Here is a 20364-nt window from a genome sequence, read left to right on the forward strand (position 1 = left end):
ATTTTAATGGAATTAAGATATTATTGTATTTGGATGGAAGATGAAAATATTTTGTTAGTTTATGCATCAGCAGCACTTGGTTTACTTCATTAATTATTGACTTTATTATTTATTTGTAATCTGGATGGTTCAGCAGAAATTAGCTAATTATTAACCAGACCGTGTCCCTTTTTCCTTGCCTTTCCCAGCCTCCTTTCCAGTATGGCAGGGCCATTGTTCTTTCCCGGGGAAAGTGAGTTGAAGTGAATGTGCCACTGGCAGGCTTTGCCTGCATCAATCTGTGGTAGAACTGTTTCTCATTCTAGTCTCCCACCTAAACTGAGAAGACCCTAGAGAAAAGCAAAGGGTGGATACACCAGACAGAAGGACCCAGAGTCCCTGAGTGGTCATTTGGAGGTTAACTGGCCAACAGGCCCAAGATGCAGGACCTGCATGTCATAACGTTGGAGGTGCGGAAACACTGGGGCTGTTCCTGAAGCCAACTTCCTCTTACTCACACCCACTGAACAAGCAGGAGATGCTACAGGGAAGGAATTCAGGTTTGGGTCCCAGGTGGGGTCCTTGCTGGCTGTCATGAAGGGGAGCTTCTGGGCAGCTAAAAGCTGAGTGAAGCTGCTTCCGAATGCCGAGAGTGGGAAAAGGGTGTGGGAGGGACTTTCCTCGGCCTATTTTTGCAGGGGGGCTGTTTGCTGATATGGGTGTCAACAGGTTCATGTTAGATAAGACCTAAAAGGAAAGTTCCTGAGGTTCTCAGCTATAAACACCAGGAGTCTCAAGTGACTGTGGGCAAGACATCAGCAGTGAGTAGGTGCAGGAATAGAAGGGAGGAGCAGAATTTTCTGAGATGTGCATTAATCATACGACCCTTTACCAGCCAGCAGAGATATACTGCAGGTTCAAGGAGAGAATTCTCAGTTTTATCAGGGGGAATCTCTAAGCAGCCCGAGAGCCACTGATTCAACCTGCTTTCCAAGGCAGGGCAAGCTACCTTCACTTTTGTTTCAAAGTTCAGAGAGGAGCATCTTACCCTTCTGATAATGTTGGGATCGTTGCACTTGGCTAGCTTTCCAGCAAAAAGCTGAACTCCAAAGCTTGCAAAAACAAGCATTAATGTCAGCAAGAGTATGGAGACCTGAAAGAAATTGATGAAATATCAAACCTCGTGGTAAAAATTAAACTTTTAGTTTGGTTCAAATAGTGATATAAACAGAACTTTCTAGATCACATTGTGTAAAATTCCTGGGTTTGGATAATATCGTTCCTTTTCTCCACCATAGGTCATTCAATTAACTTACTGAAATGTGAACAGAAGGAAATTATGTAATAATAGGATATTAATCTCAAAAATAAAAACATGTGACTTTCATGTAAGAAGCTGGGGCAGAGGTTTTTAAAGATGATTGGGCTTTTCTGACTTGAAAATCATCACTTTGATATATTTTATTTAATGAAACAAAGAAAAATGTTTGAATAACTCCAATGTGCCCAATTAATGGGTTCATATCCTTCTTGGCAGAGCATAAATTGGAGAGACAGTGGCTTCCTTTTCCTGTAGGCATGAGGGAGTTGTGCCCTGAGGATGCAGGATAATTCAGTCCTGGGAAGCAGATCTGTTCATCAACTCGTGCTCCCTCTGCTGGCCGGATCCTCGGGTCTCAGCAGAGAAAAGTGGCAAAGGGCAAAACGGGAGAAACCATGGACCTGTTCTGCTGACACGCTCCCTAGGTAATCTACAGCTGCACAGAAGCCTCCTCAGCAGAGAGGTGCAAACTAGATTCCCTTCTGAACTCCATCAGAGGTCAAAAGATTCATACACCAAGAGGTGAGATCTGTTTCCCTTCACGGCCACTGTGTAAAAAGCCACAGCTTTATGGCTTTGTGCAAAGAAAATAAATAAGAACTTTTAAGCGCGCGCGCGCGCGCTCACACACACACACACACACACACACACACACACACACACACACACAATTATATGCCCCTAGTAACATCACAGTCTATCTTTAAAATACTTTCAAATCAAATACAACTACAGATGATCTCCCACCATAGGTATGCTTCTAGAAAGCAAGATACAAATGAGCTTATGTAAATCAATTCATGTTTTTCATGCACAAGCAGCACTCATCCATGATAAAAAGAGCTCTTGATCATTCTTTTTGGAAGGCAAAGATCCTTCTGCAACAGATTGCGGGTAATGGGTCTCTTACTTCTCATTTTATCTCCAGCTCTGTTCTAAGAAGACCCTAAAGCAATATTTGCCTAATTAAAAAGAATGTTCCCCCTATGATCACATTGGTGAGTATTCTTCACTTTATGCAGGGGTTTCTTAAAGCATGGCATACCTGTGTGTTATATTTTTTAAAGTTGTTTTACATTAACACTCCCAGGATCTAGAGACAAATTCTATACCATGTGCTTTAAGGGGACACATAGAATAAAATTATATGCCTACCTTCATTAATGTTTATGAACTAGAGAGGTGGAATCTTCTTATTCTTAATTTCTAGATGGGAAAACTAAAACCCAGAGTAGAAATTAAAGTCAATTTAAGGATTAAGGGGTTAGTGGATGCTACCATTTTGGATTTGCCATTTGTTATACTTCCAGAGTGTTTCTCTTTTGTTTACTAAAAATGTTCATTGAATTAACTAAATTGACAGAACAGAAGCATTCATGGCACAGTTTCTGCTTGTGTATCTTGTTTTGCTGTTGCCTTTACAACCCTTTGGCAATGAACAGAACCATAGACTTGACTTTGATTGGCAAGACTCACTTTTCCCCCCATCAGCAACATGGCAGAGTTAGCCTGGCAAACTGGAAGCAAAAAGCAGCTCTAACATACCAAGAAGATTTCCTTGAAGCCGCTGAAAAGCTCTCGAACAACTTTCCTCATCTGGGGCACCAGTTTGAATATCCGCAGAGGCCTCAGGCACCGAAGAACCATTAGCAGCTGAGCTCCTGACTCAGCGGGCACATTTTGAGGCATCCAACAAAGAAATATCAAGCTCACCTACAGGGAAAGAACAACCTCTGGGACTTAGGCAATTGCTCCTCTACTGTCCACGTTTTCTGAGAGCCATCTGGCCCCGACTTTTTATTTAGCAAGGATTCCATGAGTGATATGCGACAAGCACTCAAAGGTGTGTGTGCAGCCAGCTGATTTTAAACAGCGAGCCCCATCTGGGCCTGTTAGAGGTCTCCAAGGAGCCATCACATGTATATAGAAATGCATGGGGGTGCTTTCTGTGTGTGTACCTCGGTGCATCCTCCTCTTTCTAACTTACTGCACTGGGGGTTCTGCTGACCTAACATGATCCAAATTCATTTTTCAACAAGGTTACTACTATTTTATTAACGATCACAACATGCTACCTGTTACTGGTCACAGTTGTTGTTCCTGCAAAGACATTGATTTCATGGCTTCTTGTGTAGGAAGAAAAATAAAATTTCTGTGAATCCACTTGTGATTCAAGTGGATTCAGTTTAACTGATCATCGAGGAGGCACCTGTCATGGCCCAGTATTCCAGACAAGAGTCCCAACTCAAATGACTTCAGTTTGCTTTTAAAAACAAGGGGCTCATTAGTCAACAACATAATTTATATGATGCAAACTTTTTTGTATTATAGGAGCCACATGAATTGTGAGATATAAACGAGATTTGCCATTTTAGACCTTATTAACGTATGCCACATTCATACATAAAACTGTGATTGATTTATTTTAACAATGCAACTATCCACAAATATCTTAATGGTTTTTAATTTAGATAGTAAATGCATGCATCTTATTTGCATATTAATGGACTATTCTATAATCCATTTAAGAATCCGTTATGACAACTAGACCTCCCACATCTCATCTTTGCACCATGAAATGCAGGAGACCTTTACAAAACCACTACATTTTACATTTAGGAAAAAGCAAGAACTTACGAGATAAATAAATATGTCCATTACACCACCAAAGTCCCTGATGACAGCAGTTGGAGTGAAAAACAAGCCATCTGCCATAATCTTCAGATTAAGCTCAATGCTCATGAATATCACAAATACATACTCGGCAATCTGAAATGGCCAAGATGCAGTTAGGTCACAATGAGCAGAAAAATTGCAGGTCAATGTTTTACCACCTAGCTGGGAGCTGAGATTTAGTAGCAGTACCTGCAAAGTAGGTGCGTGCATGACCCTTCTAAAGGGGGATTCAAACATCATGGAAATGCAAGAGCAGATGGTTACGATGATCATGACCCAGTCCAGGTAAGTGACCAGTCCCAGCAAATCACTGTCAAAGGCCAAACAGAATTGAGAAACAACACAAATGCTCCAGAACAGGTTGCCAAGATTCAGAGACAATGGCTTCTGTGACTATTAACATGACTGGCACTTAAAAAAATAAGTCCCCACTTATCAATGTCATTCTAGCAAGAAAATAAAAGAGAATTTCTATTTTTTTTTCATGTGGCATAAAATAACTCAGGAAAACTTCAACTGTACATGGAAAATGGAACTTACTAAAGTTGGTGGTACTTTGTGTTTTTCACAGCTCCTGTGACAGGGTCGGTTTTGGATCTGTAAGAGAGAAGAAGCATATGAAATTCTGCTACATAGCAAGCATGCTACAACTTGGCAGCATGGTATTTACAAACATCTCCTCTACTTAAAATCTCCTAAAATGACCTTTATAAAACATGTTAACTGCATGTGACTTCTGAAGAAACAGAACATTAAATTGAAAACATCAACAAATTTGCTATTGAAGCTTATGAAAGTAAAATCTTACATTTCTCAGAGCACTTGATTTTAGGATTGGAGACTTGATTAAAAAATTTCTGAGTATTACAAAATTAAATTTTGACTTCCATTTTAAAATACTCACTTAAAATCTTTGCTTTAGTTGTTCAAGGATGTTCTTTATAATTATTTAGTTAGATACTCTATAAATTAAACAAGCGTTCTCCATCCTGATTTTAACTGTGATCTTGTGGAATAATTCATATAGAATTTCCTGGGAGGGGGATTTCTAACTTTGACTTTTAGGAAGGCTGATGGTCTTTGTGTGCGTGTTCCCAATTACAATCGAGACTTTGTCAGTCTATTCATCTGCGCTGCTGACTCAATGAGGTGGAGAATTAGCAATTAGATGTTAACGTGTTTGCTGCCAACAGGATAATTCAAGATGAAAAACCCACCCGGCTCTCATCAAAGCAACGCCTACATTGCCATCTTCTTCCTTTACTCTGTGGAAACTCAGGGGAGTTTTAGTGATTTTTACTCAGATGCTTTAAATTGTGAATGTCTTTCTAGAATGTCAGAAAGAACCATGAAGTGGCAATGAGTCCACGTCCTTGAGACCAAGCCTCCATTTCCCGCTATGAGGAGGTCCCTGAGGTCTCCAGCCCTGATGTGTTGGGGTAGTGTGTGTTGGTTTCCTTGAGCTGTGTAACAAGGCACCACACACTGGGTGGCTTAAGCAATTCTTAAGAAATTAAGAAATTCATTTTCTCATTGTTCCGGAGGCTGGAAATCCAAGATCAAGGTGTCAGGAGGGTTGGTTTCTCCCAAGGGCAACGAGGGCAGGATCTGTTCGGGAATTGCACCCTGGACCTACAGTAGTCATCTTCTCCTTCATGGCTTCACATGATCTTCCTCCACCTGGGCCCATGTCCAAACTTCCTCTTAGAATAAGGAAACTAGTCATAGTGGATTGGGACCCACCTTATGGCCTCATTTTAACTTTATTCCTCTTTAAACTTCCTATCTCCAAATAAAAGCATTCTGAGGTACTGGAGGTTGGGACTCTAACGTGTGGATTTGGGGAAGTAATGATTCAGTCTGTAACAGAGAATAAGTATTATATGCTGCTCATTGTCAATAAAGGAGGTCAGTTTCCTCAAATGACGGCATGGGGAAAGCTTTCTGCAGATTCTTAATGTCTTCAGGATATTTACTGACAAAAATTCATTTTATGCATTGGCTGCCTGAGCAACTTGGCTTAGGGCTCCACAAATACGGTGCTGTTCGCTTTTACCCTCCTGATAGCATCTCTTCTCCTTTTCTCCCAGTTGGTGGGGTTGAGGCCATGGCCAGTGGGTTTTCTTCTCATAACAATTGGTAATGGAAGTACTAGTTAACTTTCTATTTTACATTATCCTAGAATAAACTGGTTGGTATATTTTGATCACCAAGAAACTACAAATCTGACAAAAGATGTGGACAATGACCCCCCATCCGTGAATCTCCCTTTGTTTCAGCATTTTCAAAATAAGACCCAGAGTTAATAACATCGATCTAAACGTCTTGGACAACTGTGAAAAGGCACAAATAAAAATGGCTGTCAAGGGCTTTATCAACGTGAGCTTCCTACAAATGCTAACTACTCGCAACCTTTGTTTGCCACCCGGTCAGGCGCTGGGCAAAGAGGAGCAGCGTGATTAATTAGCCCACAGTTTATTTGGTGACCCCATTAGGATTACAAGTCTCTTCTCCTCCTGTGACAACACCCCTGCTGTTCTCGAGACCCAGGCCACACACCTGGCTGGAACAGTGTACTCACGCATTGAAGCGGGCGCGGACCACCACGCGGCACAGGTTCCTGAACCTGTGCTCGCGCCCCACAATGAACAGCGGCTTGTCGAAGTACGGGTGGTTCTCTCTCAGCTCCTCTTCCTGCACTTTCCTGGAGGGGACATGGGGGAGAGGATGGTGAAGGGCACGTGTCGGCGCTAAAGCTACGGCCATGGATCACTGTAGCGCACAGTACCTTTTCATCTCCGCTTGCTCCTTTTTTTCCTGAATCATCTTTATTTCGCTGTCTTCTCTTTGTGCATTTCTGTATCTCACTGTATTGGAGTGCTAGGAATAAATCCAGGGCAGGCATGTCACTACAAAAGACTTTTCTTGAAGGCCAAAAATTATTATTATTATGCTTAAACATTGAAATCAGCATCTTCATATATATGTTATGTACAACTATAATATATGGCATGTATGTATCTACTGTATATAATAAATATATAGCATGAGGTACACACACACACATATATTTATATAGTTAAATGGTCACAATCATTTTAGCAAAGTTATTTTTCCCCTAAAAAATAAAGCATCCAGCACATATTTATCACAGATACCATCATGTGCCAAGTGTGATGTTCTAGTGCTGAGGATCTGTCAGGAGGAGGAAAAAACACATACAAAATCCCCGTTCTTGTGGGATTGATTGTCTAGTCAGGGGAGACAGATTTAAAAAAAATAAAAATAAGTATGTTAGAGGATGCTTAGTGCTCTAATAAAAACACAAAGTAGGTAAGAGTCAGAGCGTTCTGGAAGCTGTAACCTAAAATAGTTCACAGTGGAGTCAATATAAAGGTGCTACTTGAGGGAAAGACCAGAGGGAGGTGGGAGTGCTCATCCCCAGGATGAACAGTGGCTTGTTGGGTGGTTCTCCCTCAGGGTGCAGGCTTTGGACAGCTGCAGAACCCTGTTCTCCCGGGGGAAAAGGCCTGCTGTGTGGGCATGGAAGACCCAGGATGCCAGTTGGGGAAGAGCCCAGAGAGCAAGGAGCTAATAGGAAGAGACAGTCCTGAGGGTGTGGGAGCAGGTCAGGCAGGGCCTGGACGGTCCCTGTATGGACACGGCAGGAGGTGGGGAGCCACTGTTCAAACACCTGGAGAGGAGACCCCAGAGAAAGCACTTCTTAGATTGAATCCTCTGTGTCTACTATCACTTAGAATAGGTGGAAAAGGTTAGACTTTCTCATTTTAATGTCTGCTCTCGTGGGAGAAAAGACATGCTAAGGCCATCTTATGCAATAACTGAACCCCACGACATTTTGCCATGGAGAAGACGGGGGATGCATTTTGTTACAGGTCTCAACAAGAAAAGGTCATTGAGGAAGAAACCAGCCTCTGGAATTAGCACTTTTCAAGCAGGACCTCTGTTGTGTGTATTTCAACACATATTTTCAAAGACACGTTCTAATCAATGCTTCTGTAGACTGCACATTTCCATTGAATCATGTCAAAGGTAACTGCTCTCAAGAGTGTTGCCTCTGGATTTTCCCAAGGCAACTTTCTCCAGGCAATAGGACTGAATCTGAAGTGCTGAGGGCAGGCCATGGGCTGGATCTGACCACAACTCTGTGTCAACATGCTCGTCCATCAGAGAGCGCCCTGGGTATGCGGAAACAGAGCCCTGCGCCAATTCCAATTGTGCTAATAGGACAAAGACGGGGTTCTCGTCTCCTACTTTTAGTTCTCTCTTTTACCTGGGATGCTTAATGAGGACAGTCTAAGATGCTAAAGCAGCATCTTCTAGGGAGTGAAAGCAGTAACTCAACATCACAGAACCTCTGAAGAAACAGATCAGTGGAGAAAAAGCAAAACGAGGATCAGAGGATCAAAACCCCATGCTTGGCTGGCTCTCTGGGTGAGCTCGCCTTTCTCCAGTGCCATGCTTGGCTCTGAATGTTCCTGACTCTGCCTTCTCAACCCAGTTCCCAGACTCCAACTCAAGAGTCAGAGCTTCACTGTGTCTTTCATGGTCTCTCAGCACAGCCAGCATCTGGATGGCTTGCTCCTGGGCTTCTTTAGATGTCTCACTCCTCTGTTTAGGTCTCTGGGATGGTGCAGGTGGTCTGCACTAACCATCAAATCTAAAGTCCCCTGAGATCAAATCTCCACCTTTGACTTCTTTATGTTACTTTACAGAAGAAAGCAAACCTGTCGCTGCACATAGGCAGATGGAAGAAATTAAGATCACTCTCAGAAATCCCATGATCTGTTCACTTGCTTATTATCTGTGACCTTGACTAGAATGTGGGTTCCAGGAAGGTCTTGAGTCTGTCTTCCTTCCCCACTATTCTTATCACTTGGAACCGGATCCCACATGAAGTAAACACTCGGTCAGGATTTATTATGTCAGTCAATACACACACAAGAGACCTAGAGTCTAAAAGTAAAGAAATTCTTGGGAAATTCTGTGTAATCTTTGACATAAAACATGATCATAGAAAAAAAATTTGTCTCCTCCTGAGTAAACCTCTGAAATTATAAACACTGGATCTAGATTCTAGAGTAGTTGGAAAATATTGGTAAATATTCAGAGATAATAATGCAAATTATTTATACAAAATGCTTTAAATGTTTTTAATTTTAGTCCAAGATAACTGATCCATCACTTTTGTCTGTGTTAACCAAAACATGTGCCCCGTGTGAGATATCTAGATTCTTCTATGTCAGTGGTCACTTTTCAGTGCCTGGTCTTGTCATTTGTTTTCTGAGCTCCCTGAGTTCCTCTTGTATGAAGTCTTAGGGAGACATGGCAAGATGGTAGACAGATCCAGGCCCTAGAATCCTGTCAGCAGTTATTTAGATACATGGACATATCCCTGCTTCCCAAATCCACAGCATTGCTTAGAACTTACATCTTGAGTCAATGTTTCAAGAGACTTCCCCCTGCTGATCCTCTGGCTGTTCGATCCATGTCTTAGTGACCTGAAACAACCACAATCAACTGGTCAGTGGATCTCAAGATCAAATATGGAGTTTTAAGCAAAGACCAGGATTAAACAACAACAACAACAACAACGATTTTTCTGACACACCATCCAAAATGCCTCACTTCTATTTTACAGCAAAAGCTTATAGTATATCCAAACGCCTGTGATCCCCTCTAACAAGATTTCAGAATTTCTCCTTCTGATCTTAAAAGTCAGAATTTGACTATCACCAAAGAAAAGGTTTTTGAGTAAAGGTGTTTTTGTTTGTTTGAATCTCGAATGAGATTGCCAGTTTCACTGTTGTGACCACCAGCAGATAGAATTCAGTTCCTCGCCCGTCGCCCGCCTGCCACCCAGGGCTGAAGCTACACAATGCTCACTCCTGCAAAGCCCCTTTCCTTCGGGTCTCTGAAGCCCGTCTTCCTGGAGCATTTACCTGCGCTCCTGGCGGATGTGATGCTGCACGCTGAGAATCGACCTTTCCTTTGCCGGTTGCCCCTCGAATGATCCACTCAGCATGCGCTGTCGAGTGCAAGCTCTAGGAAGAAAAAGGAGTCTGAGATAAATTCAGGATTTGTACACTTGAAATGAATAATACATAACTGCTCGTTGCTCTTGTTAATTTTGAGGCAACACCAATGATAATGCAAAATGCAGCAAACTACATATAAAAGGAAATGACCTCTAGGCCCGTGTCAGGACCACTCACAAAGCAGAAGCTTCCCAGCTATAAAGAGGATCTGGAAGATAAATAGAAAGCTCCCTCTCTGGCCCCTCTTCCTTCCATCCCCCAATAAAAAAGAATGGCAGGGCTTCTATCAGGATTCTGTGAGCGGCAAGGCCAGTCTACCCACAGGCAAGCATGATGTAGGTTTTGAATTTAAACAAGGAGGTTTCTAATAAAAGCCCTGAGGGAAGGATTTGGCCAGCCAGGCCACTGGAATGATGAAATACATGTTCCAAAGAATTTGACAGAAACTTAGAAAAGCAGGCAAGCATCAAGTTAGGGGCAAAAATGAATTATAAAGAAAAATAAATCTGGAATTATGCACAAACAATGTGAGTTTACTTAACATTCCTGAACTGTGCACTCAGAAGTGGTAGAGGTGGTGAATTTTATGTCATGTGGCTTTTCCCCAACAATCATAAAAAAGCTGAAATTATAACCCAGAAAAATCTTAATGTAAAGCCTCTGGTTTCCTGGTAACCAGTTACCACTTTCTTTGTATTCTCAAAAGCCTGAAGACTTTGAAAATGTATTTTCCTTAGACCACAACTGGACTGGTATTAATTTCAGATTTTCTGACTAACAGTTGTGACCTAACCCTTGTGGTGTCAGTGATTTTGGTGACAAAATAAAATTTCTTCTTCAGAAAGCTCTCCCCAACGGGAATGACAGGAATGAGGTTGGGTCAAGTGGAAAGAAAATAACCCAGGGAGTTAAGACCTGTGTAACAGACATACACTGCCACTAACGAGTGGGATAACTTTGGGGCTCAGTTTTTCCTTATTGGTAGAATCAGGACAAGGTTGACCTCAAAGACAACTCACTAATGTCAAAAGCAATGATTTTGTGACATGCAGATCTTATGATGCCATATTTGTTCAAGACCTCAGCTCAGGTCCTTTCAGCCCTTGTCTTCCAGAGGATTCCAGCACACTTCTAGAACGACTTGAAATTCTTACTGTCTTCTCAGAATTAAGCTTTTTTTGGGAAAAGACTGTGTATCTGCTTCCTGAATCAAAACAGCAGCTTTTATGGCACCAAGTATGTACTTAAGTACTTAAAAATGCAGATGAAGGTAATTGTGGCGAATGTCCATGAAAAATCATTCAAATGTAATGAATGTAAATCATTAGTGGAAACAAACCCCAAGCTTAGGAAACAGCAGAGACCACTTTGGGATAAAGTCCAAGTCAACACTTTATTGAAAAACAGAACTTAGACATTGACAAGAAGAGATTGTGCTTATTTTCAGGACTAGAATGACGCTGTGTAAGAGGATGCATATATATATATATATATATATATATATATATATATATATTTAGGTATTTCTTGACCAAAGGACTGAAGATCGTGAAGCCATTTGAGGAAATCTATTTGGAGGAACTGTTATTGTGGCATCCCCTGCCATCTGTGTGAGCCATCAAGACTTATCCTTCAGCCTTGGTCTTGGGAACTTGTCATTTTTGATCACAAAAGTCTCCCCCAAAGCAGTTAAGACCATTAGGCCTCAAATATAAACACATCCAACTCGATTGTAACACCCCTGTTTGGGTGCAAGGACCTCTGCTATATGGGAAATGGAGGAGGGTGACTGGTTTGGGGCAGCATGGTTTAAGAGCTGCTGGTCATTTGCCCAACAGCCCAGTCTGAGAACACCTGGCATTTTTTGTGTCCCTGAGTGGCCTCTATGAAACCTGCGGAGACCCTTAGAGAGGGCCTGCTCCTCTCTGATTAATCAGGGCAGGCCCTCTGTAGAGACCACAGCCTCACCATGAGCCCCTTCTGTCTCTTTCCACACAGCATGGTAAAGTGTGCTGAGAAAGTCACCCTTTTCCTCTTTTGACTCATTTCATTCCTTCTGCATCTACAGAATTCAGAAAATGGTATCAAAAGTGCTGGAGTTTCACGTACATGTGAATCACACAGTCTGTTCTCTGGAAGACTCATTCACTGAGGGTGTGGGGGGTCTGGTTTTTAGCTCTATCCTGAAATCAGAAAGCCTGAGCTTCAGCCGACTAAGACCTCCTGAAATGAGTTATGGCAGAAACATTCACTTTAACTTTCTTTCCTACCACTTTCTTCTATGTTCAATGATCTCTGAGTGGTTAATGGGGGATGCAGGAATACAACGCCCACTAACTCTAGGTCTTTTCATGAGCACCCAGCTAAATCCTGTAACCAGTGACATCGGAACTCTCTTGGAGCCAAGCATCAGCTCCACCACTGCTTCCTCAGTAGGAGGGTCTTGTCCTGAGCAGAGCTGCTTGTCCACCTTCCTGTCCCTGGAGCTCCGGAGGCAACCTGGATTCTGAGCACAGTGAAGTCAGGCCCACCACACCCACCCCAGTCTCCATGCTGGAAATCAACAGGGCACTACAGGCTTCCTTCATGGCTGCCCCCGACGCTCTCTGATCACCTGTCTGGCCCCCACCCAGTGGCTGCCTCCACATGCATGCAAAATCAGAGGTAAACAGTCTCCATCTCCCTTCATCCATCTCTTGTTGAGTACAGGACAAATGCTCTGATGCGGATTTTCCCACTGAGCGTGCTGGGGCTTTCAAAACAAGAAACTGCACAGACAAATGCTGGGGTTCGTTAGCAGAAAGCTAATTAGCAAATGGCTAACTAAGCAACTGAGTGAAGGAAATGGGGTGCATATAAAGGGAACTGCACTTGAAGGTCCTGAAGACTGTTTTCCTGGTACAATGGAGGGATAGTATTGAGACTAAAAAGGCACTATGCACTCTCTTTCTACTTATCTTTAATAATTTCCCCATAAAAGAACCAGTGATGATACAGGTGAGACCACTTTGTATAGAAATATAAATGACTCTAAAAACTTGTGGGAAAACCTACTTCCATATAGAGAAGACCAGTACCCTAATGCATGAGGAGATTCTGCACGTGGGGAGGTAAGTCTGGGCTTGGCTGGGAGCAGAGCACAGTGTTGAGAAGGTGGTTTTGCAACCCTTTGGCCCCTTACGACACTGCACGGAAACAGGCAGAATGACTGCCACATCAGCATGTTTCTGCCACAAGAAGCAGCCTCACACCTAAGCCATTGTCACACTTTTTGGTCATGAAAAATATGTTGTTATTTTGGAAAATAGCGGAGTTGTTAGAAAGTTGTTTACTTCAATTGGACACAGTCAGATTTCCTAAGGGGTTACATATATATTTTAATGTGCCAAGGCTCAGATGCATGCGAAAAGTTTACTTTAGGATTTTTGGAAGTAAATATGATTTATTATATACAAGTATATATAGTAATCCAAATTATAAAGTTTGATACAAATGGGTTCTGATAGGTGACATAAGGGAGGGATGAATATTTCCTCTGCATGGAAGCACTAAAAAAATGATGTGTGATATACCATGTTCCTGCAGCGTGTTGATAACCATGCTTGTCTAATGCTTCCAGTATTTTGTCATCACCCCTTAATAGTCTGTGAGTTCTTGAGGGACCTGTCTATCACTCATCTTCGAACTCCTAGGAAATCCAGTTCCTGGCACTCCAGCTGCTGATGGGAAGAATGAAGAGGCAAAAAGGCTAAGGAAGGTGTTAAGGAGAGGAGAGGGAGGGAGGGGGCTCTGCAGGCCCCTGGAAACTTGCAGGTCCCATGGTTCAAAGCACTCAGTAGGTTTGCAATGTAGCTGCTGATGGAATGTTCTGCCTTTGTCTGGAAGCCTAATGAGAAGAAGAGTTGAGAGACCAAAGATTTAGAACCGTGCTTTCTGACCTGGCTTAGCTGTGGACCTTAGGCACGTATTTGCATTCTCTAAGTCTCCTTTCTCGTGTGTACATTGCTGAGAACCATAATTCTTTTCTTACCAACTTCACAGGGAATTGGGAGAAGCAAGGTGATTGCGGATCACAATACTCTGGTAACGCTGATGCTTCATCTAAATGTTCAGGCGCTGGGATTTCCTTCTCTGCTTGGCCTTTCATTCTTCACGTCCTGGTTGATGATCACACCTTTACAGAGCTTTGAGGACTGAGCAAGCAGGTTTGACGGAGGGGTGCTCCGGAAGGCCAGTCTTCCTGCTCTCTGATCCACAGTGATGGCTGCTGGAGCGGGTGCTGCAGCCTCAGGAACGGCCCCCACGCAGCACTTTCGGTAAACACACTATTTTCTGAGATACTATCCTGGTAGGCAGGTTTCTGAGACTCCCTCCAGTGACCCCCACCTCTTGGTTTTCATGCTTTTGTGTAATTACCTTCCCTTGCACAGGATTTAGTGACTTGCTTCTAAGAAACAGAGGGCAACCATGAAGGGACAGGTTAGGAAACACTGGGATATCTGTGTCTCTGTCATTGACACTCCTTTGTCCTTTATTTTTTTTTAATGATACTAGGGGTTGAATCCAGGGGTACTTGACCACTGAGCCACATCTCCAGTCCTCTTTATTTTTTATTTGAGCCAGGGTCTCACTAAGTAGCTTAGGGCCTTGCTAAGTTGCTGAGGCTGGCTTTGAACTTGAGATCCTCCTGCCTCAGACTCCTGAGCCCTACATTTACAGCCTGTGCCACGGAACCCTGCTCTCTCATCTTCTTGCTTGCTCTGAGGAAGCAAGCCGCCACATTTTGAGGGGCTCCATGGAGAGAGCCACTTGTTAGAGGTCTCCAACTAAGAGCTTAGGAGGAACCCAGGTCTTAATCTAACAGCCCATGAAGACCTGAACCCAACGACTCAGGGACACAAAATCAAGCCGCTTCATAGGAGATCCAAAGCTAGAGAAGCCGTACACAATACCCAGACTCCTGACCACAGTCTGAGATGGAAAAGGCGTTTGAATGGTGTTTAAATCACTTAAGTTTTTGAGTCATTTGTTATACATTGATGGGTAAATAAAGCAATTATTATCATGGTCTCAAACCCATCAACTTCCTAATGCTCTTCAGAAAGAGAAAGACAAGCTCAGTGTGGTTTGTAAAGCCCTGTTTGTCACCCTCTAATCCCACTTCTAGTCTCTTCTTTTACAAGAAGGCCCCTCATCTTCTTCAGGCCATTCTCCGGGCCTTTCATTCTTCACATAGACCATACTCCAAAGAGCTTAAGGGAGCAGACGTGATCTTTAAAATTGCTCACTATTATTTCTCAGCTCTTGTACGCAGTAGGCGCTCAATAAATATCTGTTGAATGAATGAACCTTGAAATGCTATGAAGATCAAATATTTTAATTTCTTTCTTATCACTTTATGCTTAGGAAGTATGAAAATAATTGCAAAGAAAACAGCTTGTGTCTAGAGTACGCTGCTTAAAGGGGAAGTTGAATGATCTTAATTTTGTCTCTAGTTAGAATACTGTGCCACTCAAGATTAACAGGCTGTATGCCTACAAGAGATCAGAGCCCAAGACAGAAAGGAAAAAAAGACAGACATTGCTTCTTGCAACTAGAAAATGTGTAAATCTTCATCTGTGCTGTCTGTCAAAGCTGTTGGGAGAATGTGAAACCAACATGGAGCAGAGCCTCAAGCAGATGAATTCCTTCCAAATTTCTACATTGGAGATTCGATCCATCACTGAGAATGGGGTCTCCATGTATCTCTCCTTACAGGAATCTGCTGGCAAGCTGAAATGGTGAGTGACTCAGGACTTGAGACTTTTCGTATTTTACCTAACAAATGAGATGCATGCATCATTAGAGCCACACATCACAGATTACCCAGAAAAGCACTTGAATGTTCACTTAAGTTATATTTTGCCACTTTAAACTTTCATTAGTATTTAGATGCCTTTTGGTCTCACAGAAGGATTTATAAAAAGCACAGATCCAGGAAGAAAATAGTCATTTATTTGCTGCTCCAAGAAAAAGCAAGCTAATGGTATTGCAAAGGCCTGCTGTGGTCCTCTGGGGCCATCTTGGTCTTCTCTGGGAAGAACACTGTAGTGTGAGCTCCAAGGCCGTCGGTGTCTTCCCTCCATCTCTTCCTAGTGGCAAGTGACAGAAGGCCAGTGTCTTAGAAACTCCATCTAGTGGCTTAAGAAAAAAGGGTCCACCTGCTTGGCCCCTGGAAGTGGGAGGCACACGGCTCCGAGTGTCTGGTGAAAAATAATGAAGTCTTTTGTCTTGTGTGCATGAGGACATTCTCCACTCCACAGGCCTGTGTGATGTCTTTCTTCCTGCTCCCAGGAGGAGAATTACAGCCAGGCATTTTCCTTCTCCCAGTTGGGGTTAATGTTATGCCCCCTCTACCTTTGAAAGGAAAACAAGATGAGGACCCCTGATGATGATCCGAATGTGGGAATATTCTTCAGCAAACACACATTCCCAGTTGCAAAAATATTACCCCTGGTTTCTTGCCAAGCCTTTGAAAAAAACATATGAAAGATTGATTCTTTTTTTCCTCCTCCTCCTTCCATTGCCTTTGTGCTGTGGAATTTCAATTGCTCCTTCTATGACAGCCCTATATATATGTAATCTTTTATGGAGGCTAAGGAAAGAGAATCATGTCTTAAGAAATTGTCTCTATTTTCCTTGACATTTCTCCATCTAAAATATTTTTAAATCGGTCCGACGATGATGTTTATGAGAGATCTTTGGAGCTTTATTAAACACCACTAGCTGTTCACAGAAGCAGTAGCAGGGGTCCTCCTTTCTTTCTTTGTCTTCATGGCTTCTTTCTTAATGTTCCAGAGCAAGGGTGTGGGAAAACCCACACAGTCTGTAAACGAAAGAGAGAGGCCTGCCAGTCTCCAGTCAGTTTCACTGTATAGAAAAGTTAGATTACAGGATGTCATCTGGTATTAGATGCAATTACCATCTAAGGGAATCTTGAGGTAACTTTGCAGATCGTTGCATTAGGGGAGGAGTTGCTTAATTCTTGAGCTACCACGAGGTAAAGTATTGTTGAATGTTGGTCAAGGTAATGTAATCACATCAGCAGACAACAGGAAAATAGCCCTTCCGTGCTCATGATGTAAACTAGGACTGTGTAACCATTGAGAGAATAGATTATGAGTATTTCCTGGAAATGGCTCTTACCTGACTCCATTGTGATCATCCAAAGTAGAGACAAGGCGGGTGCTAATGGGTGAGCCCCAGATAATGGCCTCTGCTGAGATGAGGAACAAGCTGTATCTTTATCAGAGTGAACACCCACTCCTTCCTGAGTCTGCCAGGTCCTGAGTGCATGCATGTGGTTCTTCAGTGGCAATGGCTGGTCGGGTTCGTCCTAATCTTAAATTATTCATCAAAACGTTTTTATCTACAGATATGCAAATACATGGGTGACCAGGACTGCACTGTACACTGGAAATAAACCTTGACTATTTTGTCTTTTGCACATGCTATAAACAAAAAAGAAAATCAATCTGTGGGAAATCCATGCCTTTAGTACATCTATTAAAATTCAGCAAATACAATGTCTGAAACTACACTGTTCATTGGGGGTCACATTCAGTAACTCAAGGACTGACTCAGAAATGTGTAAGTGAAATGCAGAGATTGAATTTTTACTATAATAAAAGTGAACTTTTGCCAATGTTGCAGAAGCTATGCTAACCAACATTTGGACGGATATGTATTGCATTTTTCAATGACGTAGCACTTCATATTCCAGTGATAAAATAGTAAAAGCAAGAACCTTGTTAAACTATCTTCCCATCACCACAGCTCTGCCTCTCCCGGATGTCACAGAGTTGAACATTCAGTGCATGGCCTTTTCAGATGGACTTCTTTCATTAGTAGTAGGCATCTATGTTTCCAGCATGTCTTTTCATGGCTTGATCAGTCCTTTCTTTTCAGTGGTGAAAAATATTCCACTGCCTAGATACCATCTCACCACAATTGGTGTACTCATTCACATACTGAAGGACATCTCGGATGTTCCAATTCTGGAAATTCAGGAACGAAATTGCTACAAACATTTGTGCACATCTCTGGAGACATTTCTATGTGTGTTTATCTATGTACATGTCTATGGGGACAGTTAAAAGATCAGTGTATGTCAGGAGGGAGAGATGAATAGGTGGGGGATGGAGGTCTTCAGATGGAGGTCTTGCATTTGTTCAAACCTATAGAAGGTACAACACCATGAAGTCTAGCTGATATAAATTATGGACTCTGATGTTCTCGGTGTATCAAAGCAGGTCCCTTGATTATAAAAAATGTACCACTTTGATAGGGACTGTTGATGGTAGGGAGAGTGTTTCTGTGTGGGGTGGGAGGTATATGGGAAATCATTATATTGTCACTCAATTTTGTACTGAATGTAAAACTGCTCTAAAAAAATAATGTTTATCACAAATGTTTTTTTCCTTGAATCTCTCTGCTAAAATTCATAGTAGGCCTCCTAATCCATAGGGCTATTATATTCACTTTTGGGTTTATTTAAAAATAATCTAGAAATAAAATACTCTCTCAATAAAATATAAAATATTTTGATTACTGCAATTCAGATACTAGCTAAGGAAAATCTGGCAAATGTCATTTTTAAAATGTATAGTGATTTTAAATATATTTAAGTAATATATATGTAGCCTTTGTGGTCAATAATAATAATTCTGTTCAAATGATAAATAAGAGATAAACTAAACTCACATATTATATTAATTACCCTTAACAATAGCACTCAATTAAAGAGTATTCCTTAGATCTACAAAAATTATCACAACAAGTGCATGTCAAGGGAAATTATGCTGTAAATGGAAATTCCAGAATACCAGTGTCACAGAGACTGGACACTCAGCAAGGTTATAAAGATACCCCTAGCTAATGAGGTTCTCATGGCTGGATGGAACTTTGGAAAGTAATGTACATGTTTAATTATTTTATTTTGACATTTCCCTATTCACTGAGCCTCGAAGGGATGATAATGCATTTTTGCTCCATTTCAGAGCTTTGAATTAGAGGAAGTCTCCGTGGAGGTAGTGGGGCATTGAAAACACACTGCTATTTATTTTTGATTTCTTCTGATACAGAGAAAAGGTCATTGCCGTGTGAAGGGAGTCTTCTTCAGTGGAGCTGAACGGCAGAGTCTAGCAACTTTGGATTTTATAATTGAGACAGTGGAACATCCTTCCTCTCACAGTGCTCAGCACAGATGTCTGTCTGGCCACTGGGTCACCTTCACCTAAGCCCTGCAGCATTCGCAAGATGTCACAAATGGCTCACCATTTTCTCATCAAAGTGTTCTCAAGTAGAGGCAGAAATTATATTTCTCGAAACACCATTTTTTTGAAAGTTATAACTGCAAGAACATGAATTAAAGATTATTATGCATAGGAATAGGTGACTCCATCAAAGAGTGACATACATTCTCAGACTCCAGGGCCTTTTCTCTCTGAGGCTTTCCTTCATGGATGGAATTTCCTGCTTGTGGTAATGTATATAGACACTTTTTGCTGAGATAATATGAATCCTATTTCAACTGGAAGATGGATATTGGCAATGATTCCCCTGAGGACGGAAACTTCCAGCAGCCCCACAGCTTAACCACTGGGAGAGAACCGAGGCCTCTACATCAATGGGACTTCGCATGGAGGAAGGCGAGCTGTTACTGTTGGTGCTGTTCCACTGTCAGCTGCAAGCGCGTGCCCCAGATCCATTCGTCTGAGCTACAGCTGCTGGCACAGGCCTCTCCTCTAGACTGTGAGTCGTTCATTCCACTGGTCAACCCATCACCTAAAAGTAACTGGATCATCAAGACTCCCGTCAAGGTGCTTCTCCCTGGGGCCCAGTATTGCTGGGCACTTCTGGATGTTGTTTCTAAGCCTCAGTTGTACTTGTTTTTTAAAGGTAATGCACACATAGAGTTAAAGACCAAAAGGCCCAAAAGGCCCAGAAGGAAAAAAAGTGTCAGGAGCAGGTACCTGCTGCCTGGTGTGTGTGCTGGACAGCCCCAGAGTCTGCCACCAGCTCTGCAGCTTACCAAGCCCTTACACATTCCCAGCCCCGAGCTAGAGGCTTCCTGCTGTTGGAGCAGTGGTCTGCACTGCAGGAAGAGCTAAATCTCACCCCGCCCAATCAACAGGTCAGTCAGACGGAACTTTCTGGAAAGTCTCCTCCACAAGTGCAGATGGGAAAACTGAGGGTGAGATCAGGGAGTTTCTTGAGGTGACAGAGGAGCAAGAGAGACACTGCCCAGGGCTCTGGGTCAGGCCTGGAGGCACCCTTGGACTCCCACCT

The 20364-nt window shown here is 42.4% G+C and overlaps 1 protein-coding gene and 1 long non-coding RNA gene across 7 annotated transcripts in view; one reads left to right on the plus strand and one right to left on the minus strand.

The window, feature by feature from the left end:
• Positions 1 to 20364, minus strand: part of Nalcn (sodium leak channel, non-selective) — a 313063-nt gene that overhangs the window by 37993 nt on the left and 254706 nt on the right. For all 6 annotated transcript variants that reach the window (XM_078016298.1, XM_078016302.1, XM_078016300.1 and 3 more), the window contains 9 exons: positions 9940 to 10041; positions 9429 to 9498; positions 6765 to 6856; positions 6558 to 6680; positions 4517 to 4573; positions 4166 to 4286; positions 3938 to 4069; positions 2846 to 3013; positions 1028 to 1132 (listed from right to left, as the gene is read on the minus strand). In XM_078016298.1, the coding sequence (XP_077872424.1) occupies positions 1028 to 1132; positions 2846 to 3013; positions 3938 to 4069; positions 4166 to 4286; positions 4517 to 4573; positions 6558 to 6680; positions 6765 to 6856; positions 9429 to 9498; positions 9940 to 10041 (970 nt within the window). The remainder of the gene's footprint in view (positions 1 to 1027; positions 1133 to 2845; positions 3014 to 3937; positions 4070 to 4165; positions 4287 to 4516; positions 4574 to 6557; positions 6681 to 6764; positions 6857 to 9428; positions 9499 to 9939; positions 10042 to 20364) is intronic.
• Positions 195 to 2867, plus strand: LOC144365210 (uncharacterized). The gene is made up of 3 exons (XR_013423508.1): positions 195 to 449; positions 1517 to 1822; positions 2229 to 2867. It is a non-coding gene; the product is annotated as an uncharacterized LOC144365210 (long non-coding RNA).

This window comes from Ictidomys tridecemlineatus, chromosome 6 (genome assembly GCF_052094955.1).
Source record: "Ictidomys tridecemlineatus isolate mIctTri1 chromosome 6, mIctTri1.hap1, whole genome shotgun sequence".
Classification (NCBI taxonomy): domain Eukaryota; kingdom Metazoa; phylum Chordata; class Mammalia; order Rodentia; family Sciuridae; genus Ictidomys; species Ictidomys tridecemlineatus.